Source organism: Schistocerca americana, chromosome 1, assembly GCF_021461395.2.
Source record: "Schistocerca americana isolate TAMUIC-IGC-003095 chromosome 1, iqSchAmer2.1, whole genome shotgun sequence".
NCBI classification, from domain to species: domain Eukaryota; kingdom Metazoa; phylum Arthropoda; class Insecta; order Orthoptera; family Acrididae; genus Schistocerca; species Schistocerca americana.
In genome coordinates, this window is record NC_060119.1 from 1,234,220,049 (window position 1) to 1,234,246,549 (window position 26,501).

Here is a 26,501-nt window from a genome sequence, read left to right on the forward strand (position 1 = left end):
CGCATCGATCATATGTTACCATAGCCCATTAATATCAAATTTCACCACACTGTCCTAACGGATGTATGTCCCACATTGGTTTCTGTGGTTATTTCACTCAGTATTGCTAGTCTATTAGCACTGACAGCTCTAAGAAAATATTAAGTGAAGACCGTCAGCCATGGTGTTGTCCATGGTGAGAGGTAAAACCTGAAATTTGGTATTCTCAGCACTCTCTTGACACTATGGATCATAGAATATTGAATTTCTTAATGATTTCCGAAATGCAATGTTTCATGCCTCTAGCTCCAACTACCACTCGGCTTTCAAAGTCTTTTAATTCCTGTTGTGTGGCCATAATTGTGTCAGGAATGAATCACCTGGGTACAAATGACAGCCCCACCAATTCACTGGCCCTTTACACCTTCAGTACATGATATTACCACCATTTGTATATTTACATATTCACATTCCATGTCTTTTGTCACTGTCATTTCACTGCACACTGATCTCACATCCCAGTAATACCAAAAAGCTATGTACCAAGATGCTCATTTATGACAGAAAATACATCAGCTGAATAAAATGATTTTTGCATCTGGTAGTCCTTCAATTTTCACTTGTATTCTAGTGTTTCCATTGCTAGACTTTTGATACTGTTGATGGGCCACTAATCATGTGAAAAGTGTATAGCGATGGAAAGATATAATTGAGGTACAACATGATATGCAATGATAATAATGTTTCATTGCGTGAATATTTACATGGTAAAAGGTACACATTCTTCTCCTTGGAAGCTAAGAACATACTTACATCTGTGGCCAAGTCAAGTAGCAACATATGTAACTGGATGTTCCAACAGAGCCCCTCCCCCCATAGTGTAGACTACTGAAAGGAAGAAAAGAGGGGGGGGGGGGGGGGGTCGCTGACTGCTTCTGCAGGGGCTAATGATGTGAATGACCAGTAATGCCATGGCTGGTACTTTTGCAAGAGACAATCAAGCCGTTTCTTGAAGTTGCCGTGGGAATGGTTGAGCACTGCACAGGTGGTATGGTTGTAGCTGACATGGGAAGTGCCCAGTGTGTCCACATGGAACACTATCAGCATGAATGGAGAAACAGGGGTGGAGTGCCAGAAGTGAGGATGTCGTCGGGTGGATGCCACACAAGCCAGAGAAACTTGTATCTGTGTACGTTGAGGGGGCGGTGCGATCGATGCCAGATGGTAATTTATTTGCTGGAGCAAACTTTGATGGGTGTGATATGCATAGAGGCAGTTCACGGAAGAGTGAGGGCCATGAGTAAGCATGAACACAGGATATCAATCTGTTTCACGTCATGGTTGAAGTCAGTGAAGCCAGAGATGCGATCTTGAGAGACTGACATTGTTGTGTTGAAATTGTGCCAGGAAATGGTGGTTTAGTTGTCTGTGGTGGTTTAGGGTGAATTGTGCAACTAAAATTGCTCAACAATGCATTGTGTTTTGTTTGGTTCCTCCACTGTGTTCTGGATGTAGTGCTGTAGAGCATCAGTAACCTGTGATAGTCGTGCGGTAGTCAAAAGAGAAACTAGGTGAATATAGCTGTTGGGGTTGGTGCTGTCATGTGAAGATGGGCAGTGGGTCATGGTCAAGCTGCATGGTGGTGAGTCTAATCAAAGGTTTGAGGTTGGTCCAGGAAAAATTATGTTCCAGATCCATCCTCAGTGCAATGCGAATGTTCAGAATCTGGACAGCCGGCAGCAGCAAACGTGGGTGGATCTAATTTGCAGTAGGTGTGGAAGGTGCAGTGCCCATAATGAATGGACACAAATCTGAGCGACCAGAATGTTACACAACAGCTGTTGCCTGGTGTTTCTGCAACATGGGAATGGCACTGAGGTCCAACAGTAAATCATTTGTTGCTTTCAATTGTTTGGCACCAATGTCATAATTTTACTGTGATTTTGTTTTGAACCACAGTACTGAAGCTCATCACTTGCAAAACTGATCACTGTACATGGCCAAAGAGTCAACTGAGAAGCACTGCGCTATCCAGAATGGAAAAGATCAGTGTGGCATGCAAATTTTGGCACATTATAGTAGTGGAGTATCTAGTGCAGTATGTATTTGGGATAATTCAGTCATTGATGGCCATCAATATGGTAGGTGTATACATATGATATAATAAAAGTGTGACATAGTACAGAACAATAATAATGCCTTATTGCATGAAAATTTACACAGTAAATGGTACACCGCTGTTCTGCTTGGGAGATAAGAAGGCACTAAAGTCTGTGGTCAAGCCACAGATATTCCACGTATCATACATAACTGATGTATAGTGGATGTTCCCACAAACACTTTCATGCCTGAGTAATTTACTCCTACTTTCACATCGCAAGTTACTTTGGGTGCTATACAAGTTCTGTTTTAACCTCATATTGTGAACATGATATCAACTATTGAGTGTCAAAATTGTTACATGTTTAAAATATATTGCTTGCTTATATCCTAGTTTATAGCAAAAGTTGGTACAAGAGATGTGGAATGAATCTTGAATAAGGATTCATGCAAATTACTTGCACTTTCTGTGTTTCACTATGGCTTTAACATAGAAATAGCCAACAAACATCCACAATTGTGCCTTGATATTGGCAGAATAACTGACCCCATCAACACTTGATCTTCAGGCACATAGTATGACAAGTATAATCATTTGTAAAAAAAAAAAATTAGATGTGAATTTCACCAGAAATGATGCAAATATCTCAATAATAAGTGCTAATTTTGCCAAAAATAGGTGCCACATTTTCAGTTTTCAGGTCCCTAGGCACTGTTATGACCTCATTCTCATCACTTGATTAGCCTAGCTTGTCACACTGTCAACAGGCCCTTGCTCTCATTTGACAACCATAGTTTACATAGTCATAATGATTTGTTTAACTCAATGGAGAATGTTTGTGCATACACAAACAGCACTTTTGCGCACAATAGCACATAGTAGAAGCACATTTAATGATATTTCACACAATATTAGTAATATTGCCCAATAAGTTTATGAGCAAGGTAACAATTATAGACATAAAAATAGCAAGAAAAATATGACAAGTAATGATGAACTGCAGAAGATGCTAAATGCATCATCAGAATACCTTAAAAGCTATCCCTCCAATATCGTATTCTTAATTTGCATAGGTGGTAAATATGGAAATTCTAATATGTATACAAAACATTTCAATGAAAAATATTTAACCTTTTTGTGAGCCATGAAGATATACTTTCCACTAAATGTATGTGTTTACAGTGTTTAAGGGAATATGTGTTACCAGTTATGCACACTCCTGGCATCTAGTGGCAGTCCGCTGCACCAGTTGTAGTTTCTGTTTGTTGTGAAATATAGTCTTCAGGATTGTGGGAAGGGGAAGCAAAAGTTACTATTTTGTCAGGGATGGCAGGAGGGAAAGCAACTTTATGCATGGTGGAATGGGTTCTTTACTTGGTTCAGTAGGTGAGGTGTGAGAGAAACATTGGTGGTTTTGCTAACAGTCATTTATTGAGACATAAGACCCTTTAAACAAACAGAGTAATACAATATGTTTTAACATGCTTAATTCCTAGTGGCTCCAGAGCAGTGGAGTTGTAGCGTGCAGGTTCCATTGGTCGCTGATACGACAATGGCTTGTGTTGCAGCAGAGGGCTGGCGGCATATTCTTCCATTCAGTACCGTGCATGTGACCCACTGTGGCAGCAGTGCAGTCTTCTCCTTGTAAATCACTCATTGCATTCTTAACAAACAGCTATGGCATGGCATGGAGTGCTCCGTCCCGGAATAAAACCAGTGACCCTCAGGTTCAGCGTCTTGTGGCAGAGGGCAGGTTCCGAGGTGACCCATTTGTTGAGGCCACTGCCCCTTCATCCTCACCAAACCTGAGTAAGTACCACACGAACTTGTTTGTGGTAACGTCTGGGATGGCATCTTCTGCATTGACCTATTGGTGCGGTAGTGACATCTTCTTCTGTCGAGCAGTGTAGTGAAGTATGACATCTGCTGACTAACCATCAGTCCATCCATCCAGGTGACATTTCTTCATGTCTTCTTTCTCTCCTTGGAGGACCTCCTCAAAGGTCCACCTCACACAAATTTGTCGGAGGTATTTATTCTGTGTTTTCACAAATGTCGTGAAGTTCTAGGGCAGCAACTGAGTCTTCCGTCATTGATCTATGCTTCTCACATTGGGCAGAAACATGATCAATGTTGATACAAGTGCCGGCTTTCCATTGTTTTGCCTGTATGCTGACATGGTCGGGCTTTGCCCTTTTGTCCTCTTCTGCATCATCAGATACGTCACGCACGTGAGTTCAGTATGCTGCCAGTTCCTGGAGCATTGACTGCTGATGTGTAAATTGAGCTGGTCATTGTTCTCCTTGGAAGAATTGCCCATCTGCTTCGTCACTGATCTGTTGAAGTGCTGACTGCTGCTGCGCAAACTCTGTTGGCCATTGGCCTTCTTATGTTGGACAAAAACATGACCAGTGTCGACACATGTGCCGGCTTTCCTTGCTCAACTGCTGCTCCTTCTAAATATTGTGGGTTAGTGTGCCAAAGTCTCTAAAATGTTTACTTAACCTATAATAAGTCTTTATGTATTTTTGTGCCACATCTCTGCTTTGAACAACCATAAATTACACATAATCATTATACACAATCATAAATAACACATAGTTATTATAAATCCTAAACCACCAAATAATGGTGTTTTAATTATTATTGGAAAGTATGGTTACCACCAAAGTTGCTTCTGGAAGGGGCTTGGGAAGTATACTTACTACAAAATCAATCTGTCATTTGTAGTCCATGGGAAGCATACTTACCACCAATTTAGGGGTATCCCAAAGCTTTTCGGAATACATCTTACCACCTCTGTTTATGCGTGACATCTTGTGGTAGTGCACAGTACCAGGTGTACAAAAACTGCTGCAACAATCAGTTTCTGTTTGTTGATGGATCACTACTGTTAATGGAACACATTGCTTTGCTTTTGAAATATACATTATTATGACCTGTATCAGCTCATACCTTTGTTGTGTGATAAAGTTTCAAGGATTGTTTTCACATTGTGATAAATAAACTTTAATATCAGCAACATTTTTTTAAATAAAATAAAAGAAAATATAAAATAAAAACAGGAAACACTTCATTACAAAAAATGCACCCAACTTTTTTATGACTTCTTATATTTATGTCTGCACATTTGATGGCTTACTGACCATTTAAATCTGCCTCCTAGTGGAACTACACCACACTGAAACGTATTGTGAATAGATAACCAGCTATTTTCGTACACGTAAATATTTTTATTCATTTTAATTTTTTGTGTAAATTATTTAAGACTAAGAACAAAAGATGGTGCCAGTGACAGCTCAGCTGCACACCTAAGAAATGAAAGTGTGAAGCAACAATCCCAAAACCCAAGTTATATCTTAATGGCATCAATGTTTATTACTTTGTTGGAACATTTTATGTCTTCTGAGTTATTTTCTATCATATAAAAAAGTCCTCCCCCCTCCCACCCTCCAGTCATTCCCTAATGGTTTCCCTGAACTACTTGAAGTGGTTCTCTACATCCGCCACACACACACACACACACACACACACACACACACACACACTCTTTGTGTTGTTGTAGTTTGTAAAACTGAATTTTCAGGCAAGATTATTAATATTTCCAGATTTGTCAGATTTCTAAACTACTTCCAATGTAACATTCTGAATTACATTTTTGCGTAATGTAGGTAGAAAAGTGCATAACACTGCATTTTTACACACATAAATTAAAGTGATGAGAGCTGAAACCTGGTGTACATTCTGTAAAGCCTGAAACAAAAAATTGTGAGACATTTCTTTTTAACATAGTGGCAGATCTCAAGAAACTGCAATGCAAAGTATATCTGCTGCACACATTGTGTTTCATAATCCCCACAATGAAGGAAAACACTCTGGCAACAAAGCATCCAACAGCATCAACAACTTCCTTCTCACATGTAACATTTCTTCTGAATTAGTTATGTAAGTGGCCTTTCCTTCCATCCATCACCAATAGAGATTTCCATTATGTGCTTCTATTTGCTATCCGATTCCTTATCCAAACAAATGAACTGCTTGAAAAGTACTTACATATGACCTCTGGTTCAATTATATGTGTGCTACTTGTATTGTGCTTTTTCTTGCTTACATAGTTCATAAGTAAATATGTAAATCCATTGTCATCTTATTTTTCTTGTCAATACAAAGTGCTTTGTTTGTTGCTTGTATGGTTTTCTATATTGGTGTTGAACTTTGCTCTTTAGGACAAATCAACTTTTCTTTTTCAGAGCCTGTGAGCTTTGATGTGATGGAGAAGAATGTAACAGCTCGCCATGGAGAACAAGTAACTCTCAAGTGTGATATTAAAGGTGATCATCCCATACAAGTTGACTGGCTGTTTAATGGGCAAAGATTAAATCACAATTACAGGTCTGTTCCTCAGAGCTCTTTGAACGTATACCTAAGACTTGTAAAAACAGGTATCATAACAGTTACTCAGTTACAAAAAACAGTTCCAAGAGTTTTTTTTATTTGTATAAGAATGGGGCAATCAAATAGACAAGTATATTTCAAACTTGACATTGTTCAGTTATTTATCTTACTCCTCTTTCATGAAATATAACAAATATATAAATTTCTTTTCACTACTGCAAAATTATGTTCTTGCTTTAATTTATAGTAAGTATTCATGTCACAATATTCATGTGTCTCTTCTGTCAAGTTGTATTGCAAGAAATATGATCGTCTACAGAACCTCCCCCAATCAGATGTCAAACTCATTTTTACGTTGATCAACTAACAATAGCTACTAGAAAAAGAAGTTGCTTACTACAGAATTTCTTCAGAATGGTAATAGAAGGAAAAGAGTCAATAAAACATATTAACATGGTTCATCACCAGCAGTGTTATAAATGAATATTTCAATAATTAGGACCATTTCATAACTTCAGTTTCAATTATCATAGTAAATACTTTAATGCCAACTTTGATTTCACATTGCATATTATTTAATGGAGCTTTTAGTTGGCATAGTTGGATACTTTCTTAGTTTGTTGCATTGTTGAATGCTAAATAAATTCTCACTCCTTTTCGTTAAAAAAAGTAATTATTTGGTTATAATAGAGGGAAACATTCCACGTAGGAAATATATATCTAAAAACAAAGATGATGTGACTTACCAAATGAAAGTGCTGGCAGGTCGACAGACACACAAACAAACACAAACATACACACAAAATTCAAGCTTTCGCAACAAACTGTTGCCTCATCAGGAAAGAGGGAAGGAGAGGGAAAAGACGAAAGGATGTGGGTTTTAAGGGAGAGGGTAAGGAGTCATTCCAATCCCGGGAGCGGAAAGACTTACCTTAGGGGGAAAAAGGGACGGGTGTACACTCGCACACACACACATATCCATCCACACATATACAGACACAAGCAGACATATTTAAAGACAAAGAGTTTGGGCAGAGATGTCAGTCGAGGCAGAAGTGCAGAGGCAAAGATGTTGTTGAATGACAGGTGAGGTATGAGTGGCGGCAACTTGAAGTTAGCGGAGATTGAGGCCTGTTGGATAACAGGAAGAGAGGATATATTGAAGAGCAAGTTCCCATCTCCGGAGTTCGGATAGGTTGGTGTTAGTGGGAAGTATCCAGATAACCCGGACGGTGTAACACTGTGCCAAGATGTGCTGGCCGTGCACCAAGGCATGTTTAGCCACAGGGTGATCCTCATTACCAACAAACACTGTCTGCCTGTGTCCATTCATGCGAATGGACAGTTTGTTGCTGGTCATTCCGACATAGAATGCATCACAGTGTAGGCAGGTCAGTTGGTAGATCACGTGGGTGCTTTCACACGTGGCTCTGCCTTTGATCGTGTACACCTTCCGGGTTACAGGACTGGAGTAGGTGGTGGTGGGAGGGTGCATGGGACAGGTTTTACACCGGGGGCGGTTACAAGGGTAGGGAAGGTGGTTTGGGGATTTCATAGGGATGAACTAAGAGGTTACGAAGGTTAGGTGGACGGCAGAAAGACACTCTTGGTGGAGTGGGGAGGATTTCATGAAGGATGGATCTCATTTCAGGGCAGGATTTGAGGAAGTCGTATCCCTGCTGGAGAGCCACATTCAGAATCTGATCCAGTCCCGGAAAGTATCCTGTCACAAGTAATTATTTGGTTATATAGGCCACCAATTTTTTAAAAAATTTAAAATAAATTTGAACACCTGGCAATTGAATAACCTATTTTGTAACATTCAAATGTTGATGCTGACATTAACTTAGCCACATTGATAATACTGCAGCTGATAATACTAGTGGTTTTATGTTTTTGGTGTCAAAGGAGTCAGCTCTTGAAAAACTAGAATTGTTTCTGTGTGAAAAACATAAGATGAAGCTTAAGAGCATAAAAATGATATTTTACCCCTGTGGTTATCGAATTTAGTAAACAGCAGAGATATTTGTTTGTTGTGTGTGTGTGTGTGTGTGTGTGTGTGTGTGTGTATGTGTGTGTGTGTGTGTGTGTGTGTGTGTGTTTGTGAGAGACAGAGAGAGAGAGAGAGAGAGAGAGAGAGAGAGAGAGAGAGAGAGAGAGAGAGAGAGAGATTATTATTATGAAAACCTACAGAAAAAGTTATAGTTTGCTATTTAATGTTGACAGAACAAGCATGTCTGAAATCAAGACAGATAGTGGCCTGCAGTCCCTGCTGGTTATTGCACAGGCTGAGCGACATGACTCAGGTCTTTACACATGCCAGGCAGGCAATATATTTGGTCACAGCAAGCTTATTATACACCTGGCTATACAAGGTTGGTTAAGTTTTCTTTCCTCTTTTCTTTCTATCGACTGACCCTAAAAAAAAAAAAAAAATGTCACACTAAAAATTTGGTAATAGTAATATACTTTCCTTTAGAAATCTTTGTATAACACTCCTTTTATTACTTGTGTGTACTTACACATGTTTAAATATTATGATAGACATAAAATGTCGTTCTTATTTGCTATATTCTTTAGCAGCAATATCAGAAATCTTGCTGCCCTCAAAATAAAACTGCTTTCAAAGTTTAGGCCCTCCTAAATGACTGTTTTAATAGGCATTGAGAAAAATCAGCTTCTGACTTCAGAATTCACTACAAAGTATAGTATATAAATGTACCAAATACACAATAACTCCTGTATTTGACAGTTATCACCAGCCACACCTCTACAGTTTTTATGTACTGACATTAGACGCAAAAAAAAAAAAAAAAAAAAAAAAAAAAGCCACAGTATTAGATTATCTTTCCATGAAAAGTTCTTTCAAATGCACAATATTCCCCCACTGCTTTTAATCATAGTTACTGTAACATTCCCAAAGGACCACCTTGATTGGTTGAGCTTAAAATTCTGTGGTAACTTCTTACTTACACAAAAATTATTCATTACACGAAATAAAATACTGTAATTAGAGTTAAGTTGGCAGTTCATGTCTGTACATTGTGCAGGAATCTGTTTAATCAATTGGGAATACTAAATGTAACCCCAGAATACATTCACCCATGGATGAAATTTGTTGTCAACAATCCAATGAACTTTGATATTTTAGAGGTATTCACAATACGAAACTGCTAACAATAATGATTTGCACTTTCTTCTCATGAGTGTAGCCTTCTTGCAGAAAATAGTGAAATACACAGCTATACAACTTTCTGAGAACCTCCCCTGGCAATAAACTGACATACAACGTGTTTGTCAATGAAAATACTCAGTTTTTGAAAAAGTAACAGAGATAGTGGCAGAAGGGTTGAAGCGGAAGGAATAGGGGTGAAGGTAAGGGACTGGTGAGGTATGGGGGAAGGGGTAAAGAAGTCACTCAGAACTCAGTATCAGAGTAGACTTGCTGGATGGGATGAGAAGGAAAGACAATCTGTTTTTTGAATAGACACCTTTAAATGACCGACTATAATGATGTATATTATTTTTAAGTGTCTATGCAGTCTTTTCTTGAGTTGATACAACCCACTTCCTAAGATTTATCTGTGGAATGTAGAATGAACCAACTAAATTCCTAAACCAATGTCCGCCCACTACCACTTGAGCTTGAGAAGTTGTTGTGATATCCAGAAGATGCATGTTGTAAAAACTAGTCATATCAACAATATGGGAAGGATAGATAGATATTCGCCACATCAAGGGGACACTGAGTTGCAAACAGGCACAATGAAAAATACTACTACAATAGAAAACACATATATATTGACACAAGCTTGTAAAAAGCTTAATATTTTAGCTGACTTTTTCACTGTGCCTGTGTGTCTACAACTTAATGTCTCCTCTGTCTGCTGAGTAGCAATCAATCCTTTTCATTCTGTTATTATTCCATCCAGGACTTTCCACTGTTTTATCAATTCATATCAGTATCATTGCATTGTTGCAGAGCATATTTTCAAACATTTTACTGAGCATTGCCATTACACAGTGTCTTCCTGTTCTCATTCACAAATCACACTCTTTGGATCATAACATGAAGGGAAATCCTCACAAGCATTGAACAAATTTTGGAGTATTTAGTTAGCTTTTATGAACTGGTTATGTGTGGGGTACTAGCTGCTATTATTATGAGCAATCGTAACTAAACAACATTAATCAACAATATATAATTTCTCTGTGTATTTGTTTATTCTTGCTGACAACCTTCTGAACATCAGGCCCATATAAAACACTAACATCATTTGTATATGAGTTAACAAAAAGTATGGATATTCTCTGAGAATAGTATTCATTTTTGATAATGACAAGCCAAGAATGAATGTATAACAACAAACTGGTTGCCAAGATCGCAGGAATTCTTTTTATTCCATGATTACCGGTTTTGGTGAAACTAAAGCTGCCGTCGTTGGATCTTAGGACACATACAGGTTACAACATCAAGGCAGACAATGGTGATATTAATAGTTGCCTATAACACACAGGCCTTACAAAATTGTCATACGTAGCACATAGATGTGGCTACCAGTTTATTGTTGTACAACCATCTAGATCACTCCCACATGCTCCCTACCAAGAATGAATACTAGCAGGGGTACTCATAGAGCAATTGTAAGCTGATTATTTGCATACCATTCTTTATATACCAATGCAACGTCCACAATAGTTGTATCTCTTCATTGATTTTCCAACCTCTCTGTTACTTCAGCAAATTTTGTCTCCCAATATTCCCCACTCCCCAACTTCAGAACTAGAAGGACAAATTTAATTTTTTGAGCTTTTAAAGTAATCTGGCTCATGTGCTGCAAATATTTATCATTGGCTTATTTCATTTGAGGAAGTACAGATATTTTAATGTTTAATAAATGAAACATGGTCCTTAGTAGGCTGTAATGTGATTTTTATTTCTTCACATGATTAGCTAATTTCGAACACTTGTCATTGCCAAGCTAATTTTATGATTAAATAAAAATCACATTACAGCCTACTACAGACCATGTTTATGTTTATTAAACATCTGGAGGCTGTAGATCCCTACTAATACAAAATATTTTAATGTGGTAGTGATCATGTAGATTCAGTTCATTCATACATTTGTATCTTAAAAATCACAGTTTGATATATTTTTCAGAGCCACCAGATCCACCGCTTGACATAGAAGTGGTCGAAATAAACAGTAGATCAGTTCGTTTATCATGGCATCCTCCATTTGATGGACACAGCACTCTGATTGGTTATCTGATACAGTATAAGAAAGGTACCAGTCTCATCAATGATTGGCATCATTCTGGAACAGTCAACCTCTCCCTCCCAGCCTATGGAGCTGAATTTACAAGTAAGAAGTGAGTACTTATAATATAGCTGTAAAGAGCAGCCCAGGCAAAGAGTGAAACAGGCTTCAGTCAAAGGTAAAACAGATGGGCTGACAGCAGTTTCCTTATCAAGCTAGATTAAGTGAAACATCTATAAAACTATGTAGTGTCTGTTATGCATTGGAACAATAACTGTCTGCGAGAGTCTCAAAAATGAAAATTCACCTAATCCATGTGGAGTGTTTACATTCATATTGTGTGACAATGATTCTAAGACACAAATTTCATTACTTACTGTTTACTTATTCAACATAGAACCAAAAATCACAGCCTAATCATGTGATAGTCACAGCTGATTAGAAAAAAAAGAATCTTTATTCCTGTGTCATTCCAACGTGGCATAATGGGCAGCATTATGCCACTGTGGATTTATACTTTACACATTTACTTGCATAATACTGCAGTTATATGAAAACAAGTGCAAAAAAATGGACTAATCTAGAATTTTTTAAAAAAGAGGTTCTTCTAAATGAGACTGCTAAAACATATCAAATTATTTTGTAATTTTTATAATAGAAATTCATAAAGAAAGGATGTGTTACTCTTTTTGATCTGTCATATTCTTTATAATGCAACTTAACACGAGAAATAATAATTTGCTAATGAAGAAGAACAATATTATGTTAATTTTTTTTTTATATTCTCAAACATCCATAATCACTAATTACCACTAAGTCTAGTAAAATATATTTTTCTAGCCTTAAAACAGTATAATAGGGTTAATGTATTTTAAATGCATTTGCTCCATAAAAACATTATTGATTAACAATAATCTGTTTTATCAAACAATGCATTGTCATTAATATTTTCACAATATGTATCATATTAACATTCCTGTTATGCTCTTGATAAACTGCTGCTCTATAATTTAGTAATCCCTGTCAATCCTTTGGTTGCAGGTTTTGTAAGTTTTGGAACATCATATTTGAGAGGAAATGTCAAATTAGTGATGGAAGGCCTACCTGATACTTGTTTGTTGTTTTTTTTTTTTTTTTTTTTTTTGTTTTTTTTTCCCCCACCCCCCCATAATATCGACAGTATCAAAATTTTCCAGTTTAGCGTAACTACATTTAAAGAAAAACTTAACAGGTTGATCTTTCATGATTTTCAAATATTTAATCTCACTTAATACAACTTTCTGCCCAGATTTAGATAGTGTTTGTCTCAGTATCTTACGAAGCAGAGGTTTTACAGCAGTAAATATGACAATTGTCATTTTTGCAACACCGAAAGGTATCATTACTCTTGTCTTTTTAACAAATTCCATCCACTGATCTGGAATATAAATGAAAGATATGGTATCTGTCTTTTCTTTTCCTCAGTTAACTCAATATTGTGCTCACAGGGTAAATAAATATGAGCAGACACTAGAAACTTATGTTCCTGACTATGTTAAGTACATCCAAAAGCTAATTGAAGCTTGGCCAAAACAAGAATCTGAATGCACCGTAAGGTAGTGTAGATTGTTGGGAATCAATGCTGTACTATGTTTTTTAAGACATGAAATAGTGGCATCTACCTCCTATCAGCTACTTACTCTGTCAACATAAACATTTTGCATATAAGACACACCGTGTACGTAGAAGTTAAATGTCATAGTTAGTGTTTGTAGAATGCGATTTCCACAGACAAGTAGGGTGTATAGCATAGGTAGACACTGATGCATGTTTAAAACATTGACCATAACAGAATTATTAGTTTTTAAGTATTCTGTAACCAGTTTCAGATTTCCATAGACAACACTAGCCTGTTTAACATGGAAGTTCAGTTTTGCTTCTAGCTCATTCTTTTTCTGGGTGTGTTTCTCAGATAGAAAACAAACTTGACACGTATCACTACATGGTGTTGCAAAGGCAATATCGAAAAACTGATAAAATATTGTATGATACGTGCCAAAGCTAAAGGTGTTCCTTATTGCTGTCTTTGTGCTAATCTTGAAGAAGATTGTACATCTAGCTAATGTTTAGATGTGTATACAAATATTTCATGTTGGGAATCTTTTTACTGGAATAGAGACTGGACTGCATAGGAAATAGGAAAACTATTTATAAGAGCCTGTGCAAATTTCCAGTCCTCTTTGCTGCATTTATTTCAGTGATTCTCAAGGGTATAAGACATGAGATTTTATCTTACCTCTTCAACAGACACACAGTATAATATTAATGAACAGAAATACATATTCTAGTTAATAAGTTATCCCTTGTTGTAATGGATTTTCTCTTCATCACAAAAAATTGCAACCAAAATCAGAAGTGAAATAGGGGCAGGATAAAAATTGGGGAGCCTGCTGCCCCTCTACTAAACCCTTGGCTTTGGGCCTAGATAAATCTCTCTTTGTGAATGTATGTCTAATGTTTTGTTGTATTATCAAACACAGAAACTTACTTCAGGAGTTCTAGATGTTTTCGTTTGTTGAATCACACCAGATAGTCATCCACTGCTTATACCAAATATTGTTATAAAAACTTTCTCACAAATCTGAACATCTGCTTTACCTACAACAACCATGTAGATGTTGGTTGTCTGCTAACTACTCCTCTCTGGATCATCAGTACACCTCGTCTTGACAAAATTCATATTCACACATTCAAATATATAATAATTTCGAAGATCACAGTTACTTAGATTCCAGAAATAGAGGAAAAGCTTCTCTCATGTATCTGTAGGTACAATGTCCAAGCATCTTCTGGCATAAGCACAATCTGAACGTTGTGATATTTGCCATTTCACTACACCCATAAATTCCTGTTTTCTTTACCACTGTTTGGCTCCTTTTTCTCAACTTCTTTGCATTAATTTTGTGGATTACACTTCCTCCTCTAATAATTTCCACAGATTTTCATAATTTTGTCAGTGTTTGCATTTCTAAATCTGCCATGTTTATTACCTGTATTCTCTATTGAATGTGCCAGTTGAACACTTTAAATGCTCTAAACCTAGTTCATAAATTTATTTAATTAAACATTATACAACTTTTATATTTTGTGTTTACTGGTTTATTAATTCCAATACAATCTACTTTTGCCACCCCCATGCCCCTGCCAAACATTTTAAAACCCAGTTAATTAATTCTTGTCTCTTTATCATTTTATGCTGTGGTGACTATCCTCCTACTCAGCTGTTCAGCTCCTTTCCACTAGAGAGAGGCTTCCATCATGCAGTGTCCTTGATAATGTGTGTTACATATCCTACTTTTTGCCTGCCTCCACAATTCTTTCAGTGTTGTGTTAACTTGTCAGCTGATTTTCATATCCTAGTTTTCATTTTCTCCTACATTGCCATTTTTGTGCTGCCTCAGATGGCGTAGCAGATCAAATCTGGAGTGAAACATGCAGCTACATGGAGGGTGCAGGGTGTGGCTGTGTCTAACAAAGCCTGCATCTGTGACATTTTTCATTTCCTGCCTTCAACATTCCTTCTCAAAATGTAAGACAGTAGCTGAAGTAGTTGTGCACCAGTGATTACAATCTTCTGCTGTGGTGCACCAGTTACTCAGTTCGGTGTTTAGACTCTTTCGATTCTTCTTGAATTGGTCGTTATCATGCTTCAAACGACTTCGGGGTCTCACTTCACTATAAAAAAATTGTTGAAGAATTTTCTCACCAAGATTCAAAATGTATGGTCTTGGAAAGAGTCTGGAGATGATTCAACAGAATTCTGACAAAAATTGCACCAGCTGCAGAGAGAATTTCATACTATCTAGAGCCTTGTTGAATTCATGAAATGTTGGTGGGACCGTCATCCAAGATTGTTTTGGATGTTGTGTGACATTTTTGAGAAAGTCATTAGCAGCAGTAGAACTAAAGTTTAAGAGTGAGCTGAAATGCTTTTTCCAGCAATTCAAGATGTCCTGACCATAATTGAGAATGGTCATACTATCGGTGCCTTTCAGGGTTCCTGATGAGAAATGAATAGACCATATATTTATTTTATTCCAGTGTAAAAGCTCTGCAAGTCCTTGGTGTCTGACACACTTGGAGTACCCTGGCTTTTTACTGCCTCCAGTTGTTCTTGATTGTTCTTATTTCAGTTTGACATTTTTGCTTCATCACTTGAAAGCACGTTTCCTTTTCCATGGAGGATGGACCTCGAGCAAGAGATAGGTAAGCATTCTGCTTGACACTTCTGAGATTCTTATCACTTCATTATCATCATCAAACCAGGAACTTTCTTCTTCATTTCAAAACCAATGACCTCTTCTGCATCTGTTTGGTGGTGTTCTTTAAAACAACCCATTCCTGAATGAGATTTTCACTCTGCAGCGGAGTGTGCGCTGATATGAAACTTCCTGGCAGATTAAAACTGTGTGCCCGACCGAGACTCGAACTCAGGACCTTTGTCTTTTGCGGGCAGGTGCTCTGTTCGCAGGAGAGCTTCTGTAAAGTTTGGAAGGTAGGAGATGAGATACTGGCAGAAGTAAAGCTGTGAGGGCCAGGCGTGAGTCATGCTTCGGTAGCTCAGATGGTAGAGCACTTGCCCGCGAAAGGCAAAGGTCCCGAGTTCGAGTCTCGGTCAGGCACACAGTTTTATCTGCCAGGAAGTTTCAACCCGTTCCTGTTCAACATCTGTGTTCCCAGAATGATTTTTACACTCTGCAGTAGAGTGTGTGCTGATATGGAAGTACCAGGCAGATTAAAACTGTGTTCTGGACTGAGACTCGAACTTAGAAACTTTACCTTTCACTGACAAGTGCTCTACTTTTGTATTAGCACACACTCCACTGCAGAGTGAAAATTTGATTCTGGAAACATCCCCCAGGCTGTGGCTAAGCCATGTCTCCACAATATCCTTTCTTCCAGGAGTGCAACTCTTGCAAGTTTTGCAGGAGACCTTCTGTGAGGTTTGGAAGGTAGGAGAAGAGGAACTGACGGAAGTAAAGCTGTAGGGCATGTTGTGTGTCATGTTTGGGAACCTCAGTAAGTAGAGCACCTGCCCATGAAAGTCAAAGGTCCCCAGTTCACGTCTCAGTCTAGTAGACAGTTTTAATCTGCCAGGAATGTTTCATATCAGCACACACTCTGATGCAGAGTGAAAATTTCATTTAGGACGTTTCTTTTTATTTAATTCATGACTTTTCTATGCTTGGATTGCTCAGATACCTACAGTTGTTGTGTGGATTGCCATCCTTTCGGTACTGAGCATAATATCCATATAAGTATATAGTTCTGGCAACACCGGCCATGACCTTCTTCTGTGCGGATGCACACATATTCCCCGAACTCTTATGGCACTTGGTAAGAATATCTTCCACAAGTAATGAGTGTGATGGGGTGGGACACTATGAATGTAGTGTGTAGACATACAAGGTGAGAATGTGGGTCGCGCAGGAAGCATGCATGAGACAGTCCAAAAGAACAGACACCATATCCATATAAGTACATAGTTCTGGCAACACTGGCCATGACCTTCTTCTTCTGTGCGGATGCCCACATATTCCCCGAACTCTTACGGGACTTGGTAAGACTGTCTTTCATGAGTAATGAGTGTGTTGGGGTGGGACATTACGAATGTAGTGTGTGGACATACAAGGTGAGAATATGGGTCACACGGGATGTGTGCTCGAGATAGTCCCTGCAGTCACACACTATCCTCTGTGCCCTCAGTGTCTCAGATGGATAGAGCGTCTGCCATGTAAGCAGGAGATCCTGGGTGTGAGTCCAGTCAAGGCACACATTTTCACCTGCTCCCGTTGGTATATATCAACGCCTCTTAGCAGCTGAAGGTACTAATGCAATTCTAAATGGCTGCAGGTCATCAATGGTGTCTGTACTTTCAGATATGTCCGAAAGAACAGACACCATATCCATATAAGTATAGAGTAATGGTATGTTTTGTGTCCTTACATAGTGGCAAGGATAATAAAAATAAAAAAAAGCAGCACCAACTGTGACAATGAAAACAATGCACTTATTGATAAGCACATAAACAATCAGTTCGCAATGCTGATGTTAGGATAGAAATAATAGCTACTCCAAGTGGCTGCTTGACTGGAGTCCCACTTGATATCCTTGGGTGGAGTCCAGTTGGTGTCATAAGATGCGTCTGACAGTGCTTGGTTTAGTGTCCAGCTTGGTTGGGTGTAGTCTAACCAGTTAGCCATTGGCAGAGTGCTAGTGGCGAATGGGAGACTGGGTTCAAACCGAAGGCCACCACCAAGACACAAGGGTGCTGATGTGCTCGTTCAAGCACTGACGTCCTAGGTGGCATGTGGACAGTGTCTGGGTTAGAATACACTCCGAGTCCTGAGACTCACTGGGTTGGTGTCTGGTTGGAGTCTTGAACTGCACTGGAACTGTGTCCAGTCAGATCTTGGGCTGTGTTGCAACTGCTGCTGGTGAATACTGCAGATAGATTGGATGTCGAGTGCAGCCAGCAGACAGCCCAGAGTGTCAACAGATGATGTGGGCTAGTGATTGCACAGTGTCTTAAATAATCTGGTTGGAGAATTTCTGTGAGTTGGCACTTGATGTGTGGAGGTAAAAGGCCGTGCGTGCAGCACCATCGTTGTAGAAGGACACGCAGCTAGTGGGTGATGGTAATATGTCCCAAAGAGCCCACTGGAGCCTGGTAGATACACGGAGTGACGTGTTGCTGTTGTCATCTGGCATGTACACAGTACACAGACTGATGTGTTGCTGATGTAGTAGTCCAGCAGTAATGGTAAGCCAGAATTCAGACTGGCTCCATGTAAGCTGGCTTCAGTGGATGATGCCTGGATTATGCCAACCCACCAACCACGGGTTTACAGGCAGTGGCAGAGGCCAGGTGACTGGCCTGGCTACAATATTCCTCCTTGCTTAGACTAGATAGTTGAGCCATCATAGTACTGAAGGGCCGGTGGGATGCTGACAGGCTCATCAGATGGGAAGAAGGATATGTCCAGGTAGACAGAGACAGGGCCATGGGTAGTGGGCATGGCCTCAGTGCTGGAAAGAAGTGAGCAGGAAAAAAACCTGAAGATGAGATGGAGAGGACATGAACCCACAAGGTGCCCAAAAAGGCAGACAGTGGGTTTGTGATGCAGAAGCACCAGAGATGAACAAGGTGCCAGTGGTGCCCAAGGAAGAACAGGATTAGAACTTGCAAAAAAGTTAGCACTGAAAGGAAGAGCAGTTCCAAAATGGAAAACTCATCACCAGCTTTTAGTGGTGTCCTGACATTGAGCCACTCACAGGAGTAAAGGGCAGCCATGGCTGCTGGCTTCTGGGGAAAAGTGCAAGCAACATTGGTGTGGTTGGTGGAAGACAGCTGCCAGGCGGGACATGGGCATTGGACAAGGTGGAGTTGTGTGGGACCCGTAGTCAACTGCTTGCTCACCAACTGGTATGTTCCTGCAGGGCTGGACCATCTTGCACCAACTTTTGTGTCCTTACATGGTGATAAGGACAGCATGTAAAAAAAGGCAATTCCCAGGATGACAATGAACGAAACACATTTTTTGGTAAGCACGCAAATGAAAATTTCACAGTTCTGACATGCAAATGTAAATAATAGCTACTTCAGGTAGAATGATACAACCTCTTGACTTGAGTCCTGCTTGGTATCCTTGATTTGAGTCTGGATGGTGTCATTGTCAGTGTCGACCATTGCCTCTCTTGGTGTCTGGCATAGTTGGGCACAAGGCTAACCAGTTGTACATTGGCAGAGTGCTTGTGGCCAATGGGAGACCTGGGCTTGAACCAACAGCAGTCACTAGGACATGAGGATTCCAACAAACTCAGCCAGGACCAACATACAAGGCAGCGTAGAGTCATTGTCTAACCTGGAATCCAGTTGAATCTTGGGCTATGTTGGATTCATGCTCGAACAGAGTCCTGGGCTGCACTGGAACTAAGCTGGTCAGTGCTACCAATAGATGGGCTGTGGGGTGCAGCTGCCCTTGAGCAAGGAGCATGAGTGAATGCTGTCAGTTAGTTGTGGTGCAGCATCTTAAATAATCCAGCAGAAGAATTTCTGTAAGAAGTCACACAATGAGCAGACTCAACATACTGCTGTGCTTGCAGCGTCAAAGTTGGGGATGCATGCACCACTGGTGGGCATCTCATGGAGTCAGCTGGAATCTGTTGAGTACACAGAGCAATGTGTTGCTGTTGCCATTTGATGTGTACAAAAATCAGCATGTTTCTGCTGTGGTTCAGCATTGTTAGTAAGCACACGAAGTGTTCAGCCAGAATTTAGATTGGCTGCGTGTAGGCTGGCTTTGGTGGATGACACTGGGAGAGTGGGAACCCACCAGCTGTGGGTGTATATACAGGCACTGGCAGTGGCCAGGCAACTGGCCTGGCTACAATAGTAAGCATTAAAAAGAAGACAAGTAATTCATAGAAATTTAATCTGTATTTTCTATCAAAAATAAACTATTACTATATTGCTTAATGCTATCTATACGTACATACAATTGCCACAATTTCTTGTGCATTTTGTAAAAATTCTACAGCTCTGTAATCTGCTCCTAATGTCTTTCTTGCTTTGGCCATACTTTGTAATTTCCTTTCCTAGATTCCTGGGGAGGAGAATGAGGATCAGCTCAATCCTTATGAGCTCATTTTAGACCGATTCCTGCCTCTTCTCCTGCTCCTAAATCATTTATAGCAACCCTCACCCATCTACTTCTCTTTCTCCCCCCCCCCCCCCCCCCCACTTTTTGTCTTATGGTCTACATAGTACTGTTTTCTCAACAGTGCAGCCCCAAACTGCCCCTCCCCCTTTTTTCCTTTTCCCATATTCAGAATATGTAATTACAAGGGGCTGCGTTTGAGCAAGCTTCTCTACCCCCATATTCCTATATTCTGCACTATCATTCCCTTTCATACTACTTAAAATTCCTTTCCATTTGCCTTTTTGATTATAATTCCACTCACTCCACAAAATTCAGCCAGCCAACCCAGTCAGGCTGCACATTAAAGTATCTCTTTTACTCTCTCTCTCAGTATCATGGTACGCACAGTGTGTGTGTGTTTGTGTGTGTGTGTGTGTGTGTGTGTGTGTGTGTATGTGTGTGGTCATCTAATTCATAATTTCTTTGTATCAATATATCTCACATATTTCCAATACTGTTGTTGTTGTTGTGGTCTTCAGTCCTGAGACTGGTTTGATGCAGCTCTCCATGTTACTCTATCCTGTGCAAGCTTCTTCATCTCCCAGTACTTACTGCAACCTACATCCTTCTGAATCTGCTTAGTGTATTCATCTCTTGGTCTCCCTCTATGATTTATACCCTCCACGCTGCCCTCCAATGCTAAATTTGTGATCCCTTGATGCCTCAGAACATGTCCTACCAACCGGTCCCTTCTTCTAGTCAAGTTGTGCCACAAACTCCTCTTCTCCCCAATTCTGTTCAATACCTCCTCATTAGTTATGTGATCTACCCATCTAATCTTCAGCATTCTTCTGTAGCACCACATTTCTAAAGCTTCTATTCTCTTCTTGTCCAAACTATTTATCTTCCATGTTTCACTTCCATACATGGCTACACTCCATACAAATACTTTCAGAAACGAGTTCCTGACGCTTAAATCTATACTCGATGTTAGCAAATTTCTCTTCTTCAGAACCTTCCAATACTAGTATTGAAGTATTACTAGTAATACTTTGCCCTCCGATATTTATACAGAAATTTATGCACAATAGCCTGTGTGAAATTTTAAAAATTATGAGGTACAAAGTAGTACATGTCACAGTGGTCATAATTTGTTACTTTTATTTTACAGTTTTGATGAGGGCCATTGTAGGCCAACACTGTGTAGGGAAGCAGCCTACTCACGCCTTATAAAATTCACATCAGTCTTTCCATTGTGTGCCAGCCAGTCCGCTACAACTAGCTCTGATGTCATAAATGTTGCTCAATACTTTAAAAATCAAGTAAATAACCTGAAACGTTTCTAGCATGTCAGGAGTAATACTAAATCAATATGTGTTGAATATCAGTTCAATAACTTTAACCATTTTCGAAATTTGGATGTTTTTCTGTAAAAATCATTGGCGCCACAGAAAAGAGCTAGAAACTTAAAAATTTATATTTAGATTCCTTTTGCATAATAATTTAGTAGAAACAGTATTCTGGATCTCACAAATTAAAATTTTAGTTGAAATTCATGATTTTCTGGTTTTTGTCTTAGAAATTAAGGAAGCAAGATAGATTAAGTAGGCGAATAAATAAAGAATGTTTAAATTTAAGTAGAAGGGAGATCCGCTATAATCATAAAAATGTGAGAAGTTTCAACAGAATAACTATAAAACTATAGCGATAGCGTATCTCCAATGGGCAAGTTCAGAGCTCGTCTACTGCGTGTAGTGCAATTAAATTAATTATCTCGCCCAAAATATTTGACTTTGCAAAAAAAATGCTCTGTGCAAATTTGATTTCCGAAGACTTTTTTCTAATGGGGAGGGAGGCAACTGTTCCATGCTGGGTGTGTGCACATGAAGGAGGTTTTATGGAGGGAACAGTTGCAAGGACAGGAACCTTTGGGAAAAGATAATGATCCGAGAAAGTCATATACAGGGTGGAGCGGAGTAAATTGCTTTTTTAGAATTCACATTATGGCAATACTGTTTGTCGAATAGAGTAGAGTGGGCATGGGTAACAGTGACCAGCAGGAGGTTTGTATTCAATTGTTGTTCCGTTGCAATAATGCAGTGGACATGTGAGGAGCACTCATTTTGAGCTGAAGTGTATTTCTCGAGTTCCCACTCGATTATTGCAACGAAGCATGCTTTTCAGTCATGATTTGCAGTACCCCCACGTGGACATGTTCCTGGACAGCAATCAATTTGAAATTGGGTAACTGCATTCATTACAACACGAGATGTGTCATCTGTACAAAGAGGACCTGAGAAAAGTGTTACAACAACACAAAATGTTGAATGAGAAACGTTCAGCTCAGAAACATGCACTTGCTCTTGGCATTGCAAGACATTCTCTCCACTGGATTCTTCATAATGAACTGAATTTTCACCCGTATAAAATGTGCATGGTCCAGCAATTGTCAGTACAAGATTATGTAACATGAAGAACATCTTGTGAAGTGCATAGATGCTTGCAAATGTGTTCTTTTATTATGAGGCACATTTTCACCTCAGTGGGTGTGTAAACAAACAGAATATGCAGTACTGGAGTGACATGAACTCCAGACAAATTCACCAGAGACTCCTGCACTCAGACCACATCACTGTGTGGTGCACCAATCACGAGTAGGCATCATTGGCCCTTACTTTTTACAGGAAAATCGTCGTGCTGTAGCTGTGAATTTTGATCATTACTTAACTACGCTGCAAAAGTTTTTCTAGCCAGCTTTCGAGGCAATGTAATTACAGGATATCTGGTTTCCAGAAGATGGAAGTGGGCATTATCATGAATTTTTTGAGGCAAATGTTTCCTGAAAGACTTCTCTCTTGGACGGGGGATCTGAACCAGCCCGCATGATCACCAAACTTAGCCCAATGCGATTTTTTTCTTTCGGGTTACCTGAAGTCAAAGGTGTATTGCAACTGTCTCAACACCCTGGAAGACCTAAAAACCAATATTGAGGCTGAAATTGCAAGAATACCAGAAGACATACTTAAAGAGTGCATGAGAATTTTAGAAAACAACTGCAGCAGTGTATGAATTGTGAAGGTAGACATTTGCCAGATAAACTGCTTAAAACATGGAATTAGAAACTCTCATATTGTCCAATATGAGAAAAATAAAAATGCAAGTTTTTAAGAGTTCATTATTTTTTTATTTCATTCCCAAATCAGCAATTTATCGCATTCCACCTTGTAGATTGACGAAGACATTAAGGAGATTAGACAACAGTGGGTGGTATAGGAAGGATATGAGGGGGAGAAGATGTCATTTTCAGATATCTAAAACTACATATTCGTACATACTCTACAAGCTGCCACTACTAGTTATTTCCTTTCCTGGCCCACTCACAAATAGAGCAAGAGAAAAATGACTGTCTATGTGCCTCCTTATGACTCCTAATTTTTCTCATCTTCATGATTCCTACAGAAAATATACATTGGCAGCAGTAGAACAGTTCTGCAGTCAGCCGCAAATGCTGGTTCTCTAAATTTTCTCAGTAGTGTTCTGCAAAATGAACATTGTCTTCCCTCCAGGGATTCCCAGTTCACAAAGCATCTCTGTAATACTCAAGTGTTGACTGAATTTACCAGTAACAAATCTAGCAGCTCATCTCTGAATTGCTTCAATTTCTTTCTCCAATTCAACCTATCCCCAAACATTCAAGCATTGCTCATCTCTGAATTGCTTTAATTTCTTCCTCCAATTCAACCTATCCCCAAACATTGAAGCATTATTCAAGAATGGATGACAGTAGTGTTCTATATGCTTTCTCCTTTACAGATTTTAACAGACCTCTTCCTATGATTTCCACTGTATATAAGTTGTCCTACTCCTTTGTCCACATGGTGACTTCAGGTACTACAGGAGATTCAAATTTATAGTCCGAGGTCGTTAACAAGTACGAACAGTTTGGTACTTAACTCATATTGATGGCTGCGTTGTTGTCTTCGTGAAGTCTAGAGGTGATTCCACTGCGATGTTCCCACGGTTTTCTTTGTGTTTGGATGAGACTAACTGGTTTGTAGGGCAATGTGGTCTTTTGATTTTTAGAGAGCAAACGTTACATTAGTTTTGCAAATCACTATTTAATTCATTTATTCACATTTAACACTTCTACAATAATATGCAATAAGACATTGTTTTACACCACATCTGTATTCGCACCTCCTCTAGCCCACGCTTTTTCTCCAAAGTCCTTTAACCACCTCCCCCAAAGATCGACCTCCTTTCCGCATGTGCAAAGATAACTGTCTCTTAGTCGTTAAACTCGCAGTCAAAGGCTATATTTACATAAAACATTACACGTAAAGAAATTACTGACATACACGAAAATTACTGACATACACGATCTTACGTTCTGTTACAATACCCCCCCCCCCCCCACACAAGTCCGTGCATGGCATGCATGGGATTGTGTGTCACTATGGAATAAAATATGTCTAATACACACATCATAATAAAATTTCCAGTTCCGAAAGTTAGTAATAAAATTGGTTCCCAAGTGATCTTAGTTACATATATATACACTTTCCATGATATACAATTTGAAAGTTACATTGGCTGTATTGAGCAATAAGTGTAATGAGCTTATAACTAACAATAAAATATGGCACCTTATATTTAATTGATCATGGTAGCTGAACAGCCGTGTTAAGATGGGTACATAATTATATAGTATATGCATAAACTCAAGTTTACTTCAATACTGACTTAATGCATCTTAGTTAACCTCATTCTTCTGATTGTCAGTGGTTTCTTTAGAATATATTAAGTGAATTGTGGAATGCAGGCATCTCTCACAATCTTTTAATACAAGTGCTTCAACAAAATACCTTATAGCATGGATTGTGCCCAAAACAACCATTAAATCTAAAGAAATCATTATTCTAAAATACACAGGTTCTTTTAACCACATACATAAAATAGACATAATTCAAAATATTGTAATACTTATACACAATGTTAAATGGTTGTCTCTTAGGGAAAATTCATGTATACGTGATGAATGTAATCACATGGTGAATCCAGTGCAAATTCAATTATGTGCGATCAGCACTGTATTTTCAGAGTCAGATTGGTTTACATATTTATGATTTAATGTTTCCTTTATAATGAGATAGCTGAGACGTTCCATATGATTGCGACTATAATTGCAGTATCCTCACATTGTACATCTATTTCAGCTTTATAGGTCAAATTATGACCAACTCTACACCTAAATTGTGTAAGATTGTTAGTATTTATACCTTAACTTTACATCATTATTAAGCAGCGTTTCATTTTTATTTACTCTCCTGTACTCAAATAGCATATTGCCATTAATAGAAATTATTCCAAATTGTGTAACAGGGTATGGGATAAATTCCTAACAGCTCTTCATTCACTTTAACATTAAATTATCTAAACTATTACAAAATATTCTCCCACAACATAAACTTCAAAATTAGTGTCACATAACCTTCAATCCATCACAAGTGTTTCAAAAGTAATACACCAACATCTGTTTCCATAATGCTCTAAACCTCAATACATTCTTAATTTGCATGATTAAATTTCATGACTACCCACTATATTTTTAACACACTATAACATACCTGGTCTTTCAAAGTACACTCTCATAATCTGACAAGTACCTCCAGTTTGCTTTATCCATTAAATAACGTTCCATCTGACATAGCTTACAAATGACAAGGTTTTGTCTTCTTACACACAATCACTATTCATATCTTATTACTTTAAAAGTGTCCACATCATTAACTTTGGTTTCTGTTAAGAGACATTACTATGACACTGTAGAATGGTTCGTAGCCAGACACACTGATCTCATACCAAATTTAATGAATGGGTATACTAGAGAACAAAGAGAAATTAGTACAGACATAATTCACATTAACACAAAATCTACTTCATACTTTTAGCTGACCTAGTCCCACACTTTGACATGAAGTTTTCCTTGAATGATAAAACAATAAAGTGATGTAGTTGGGCCAGTCAACTAGTTCTTTCCGAGCAGCATTTTACTTATTAAAGACTATTTTATGGGTCATGT

The 26,501-nt window shown here is 38.7% G+C and overlaps 1 protein-coding gene across 1 annotated transcript in view; it reads left to right on the forward strand.

The window, feature by feature from the left end:
* The window catches only part of LOC124598389 (Down syndrome cell adhesion molecule-like protein Dscam2), a 449,350-nt gene that overhangs the window by 291,014 nt on the left and 131,835 nt on the right, over window positions 1–26,501 (forward strand). Inside the window, exons 15-17 of the mRNA XM_047135997.1 lie at window positions 6,331–6,472; window positions 8,702–8,850; window positions 11,640–11,850. Of these exons, the coding sequence (XP_046991953.1) occupies window positions 6,331–6,472; window positions 8,702–8,850; window positions 11,640–11,850 (502 nt within the window). The remainder of the gene's footprint in view (window positions 1–6,330; window positions 6,473–8,701; window positions 8,851–11,639; window positions 11,851–26,501) is intronic.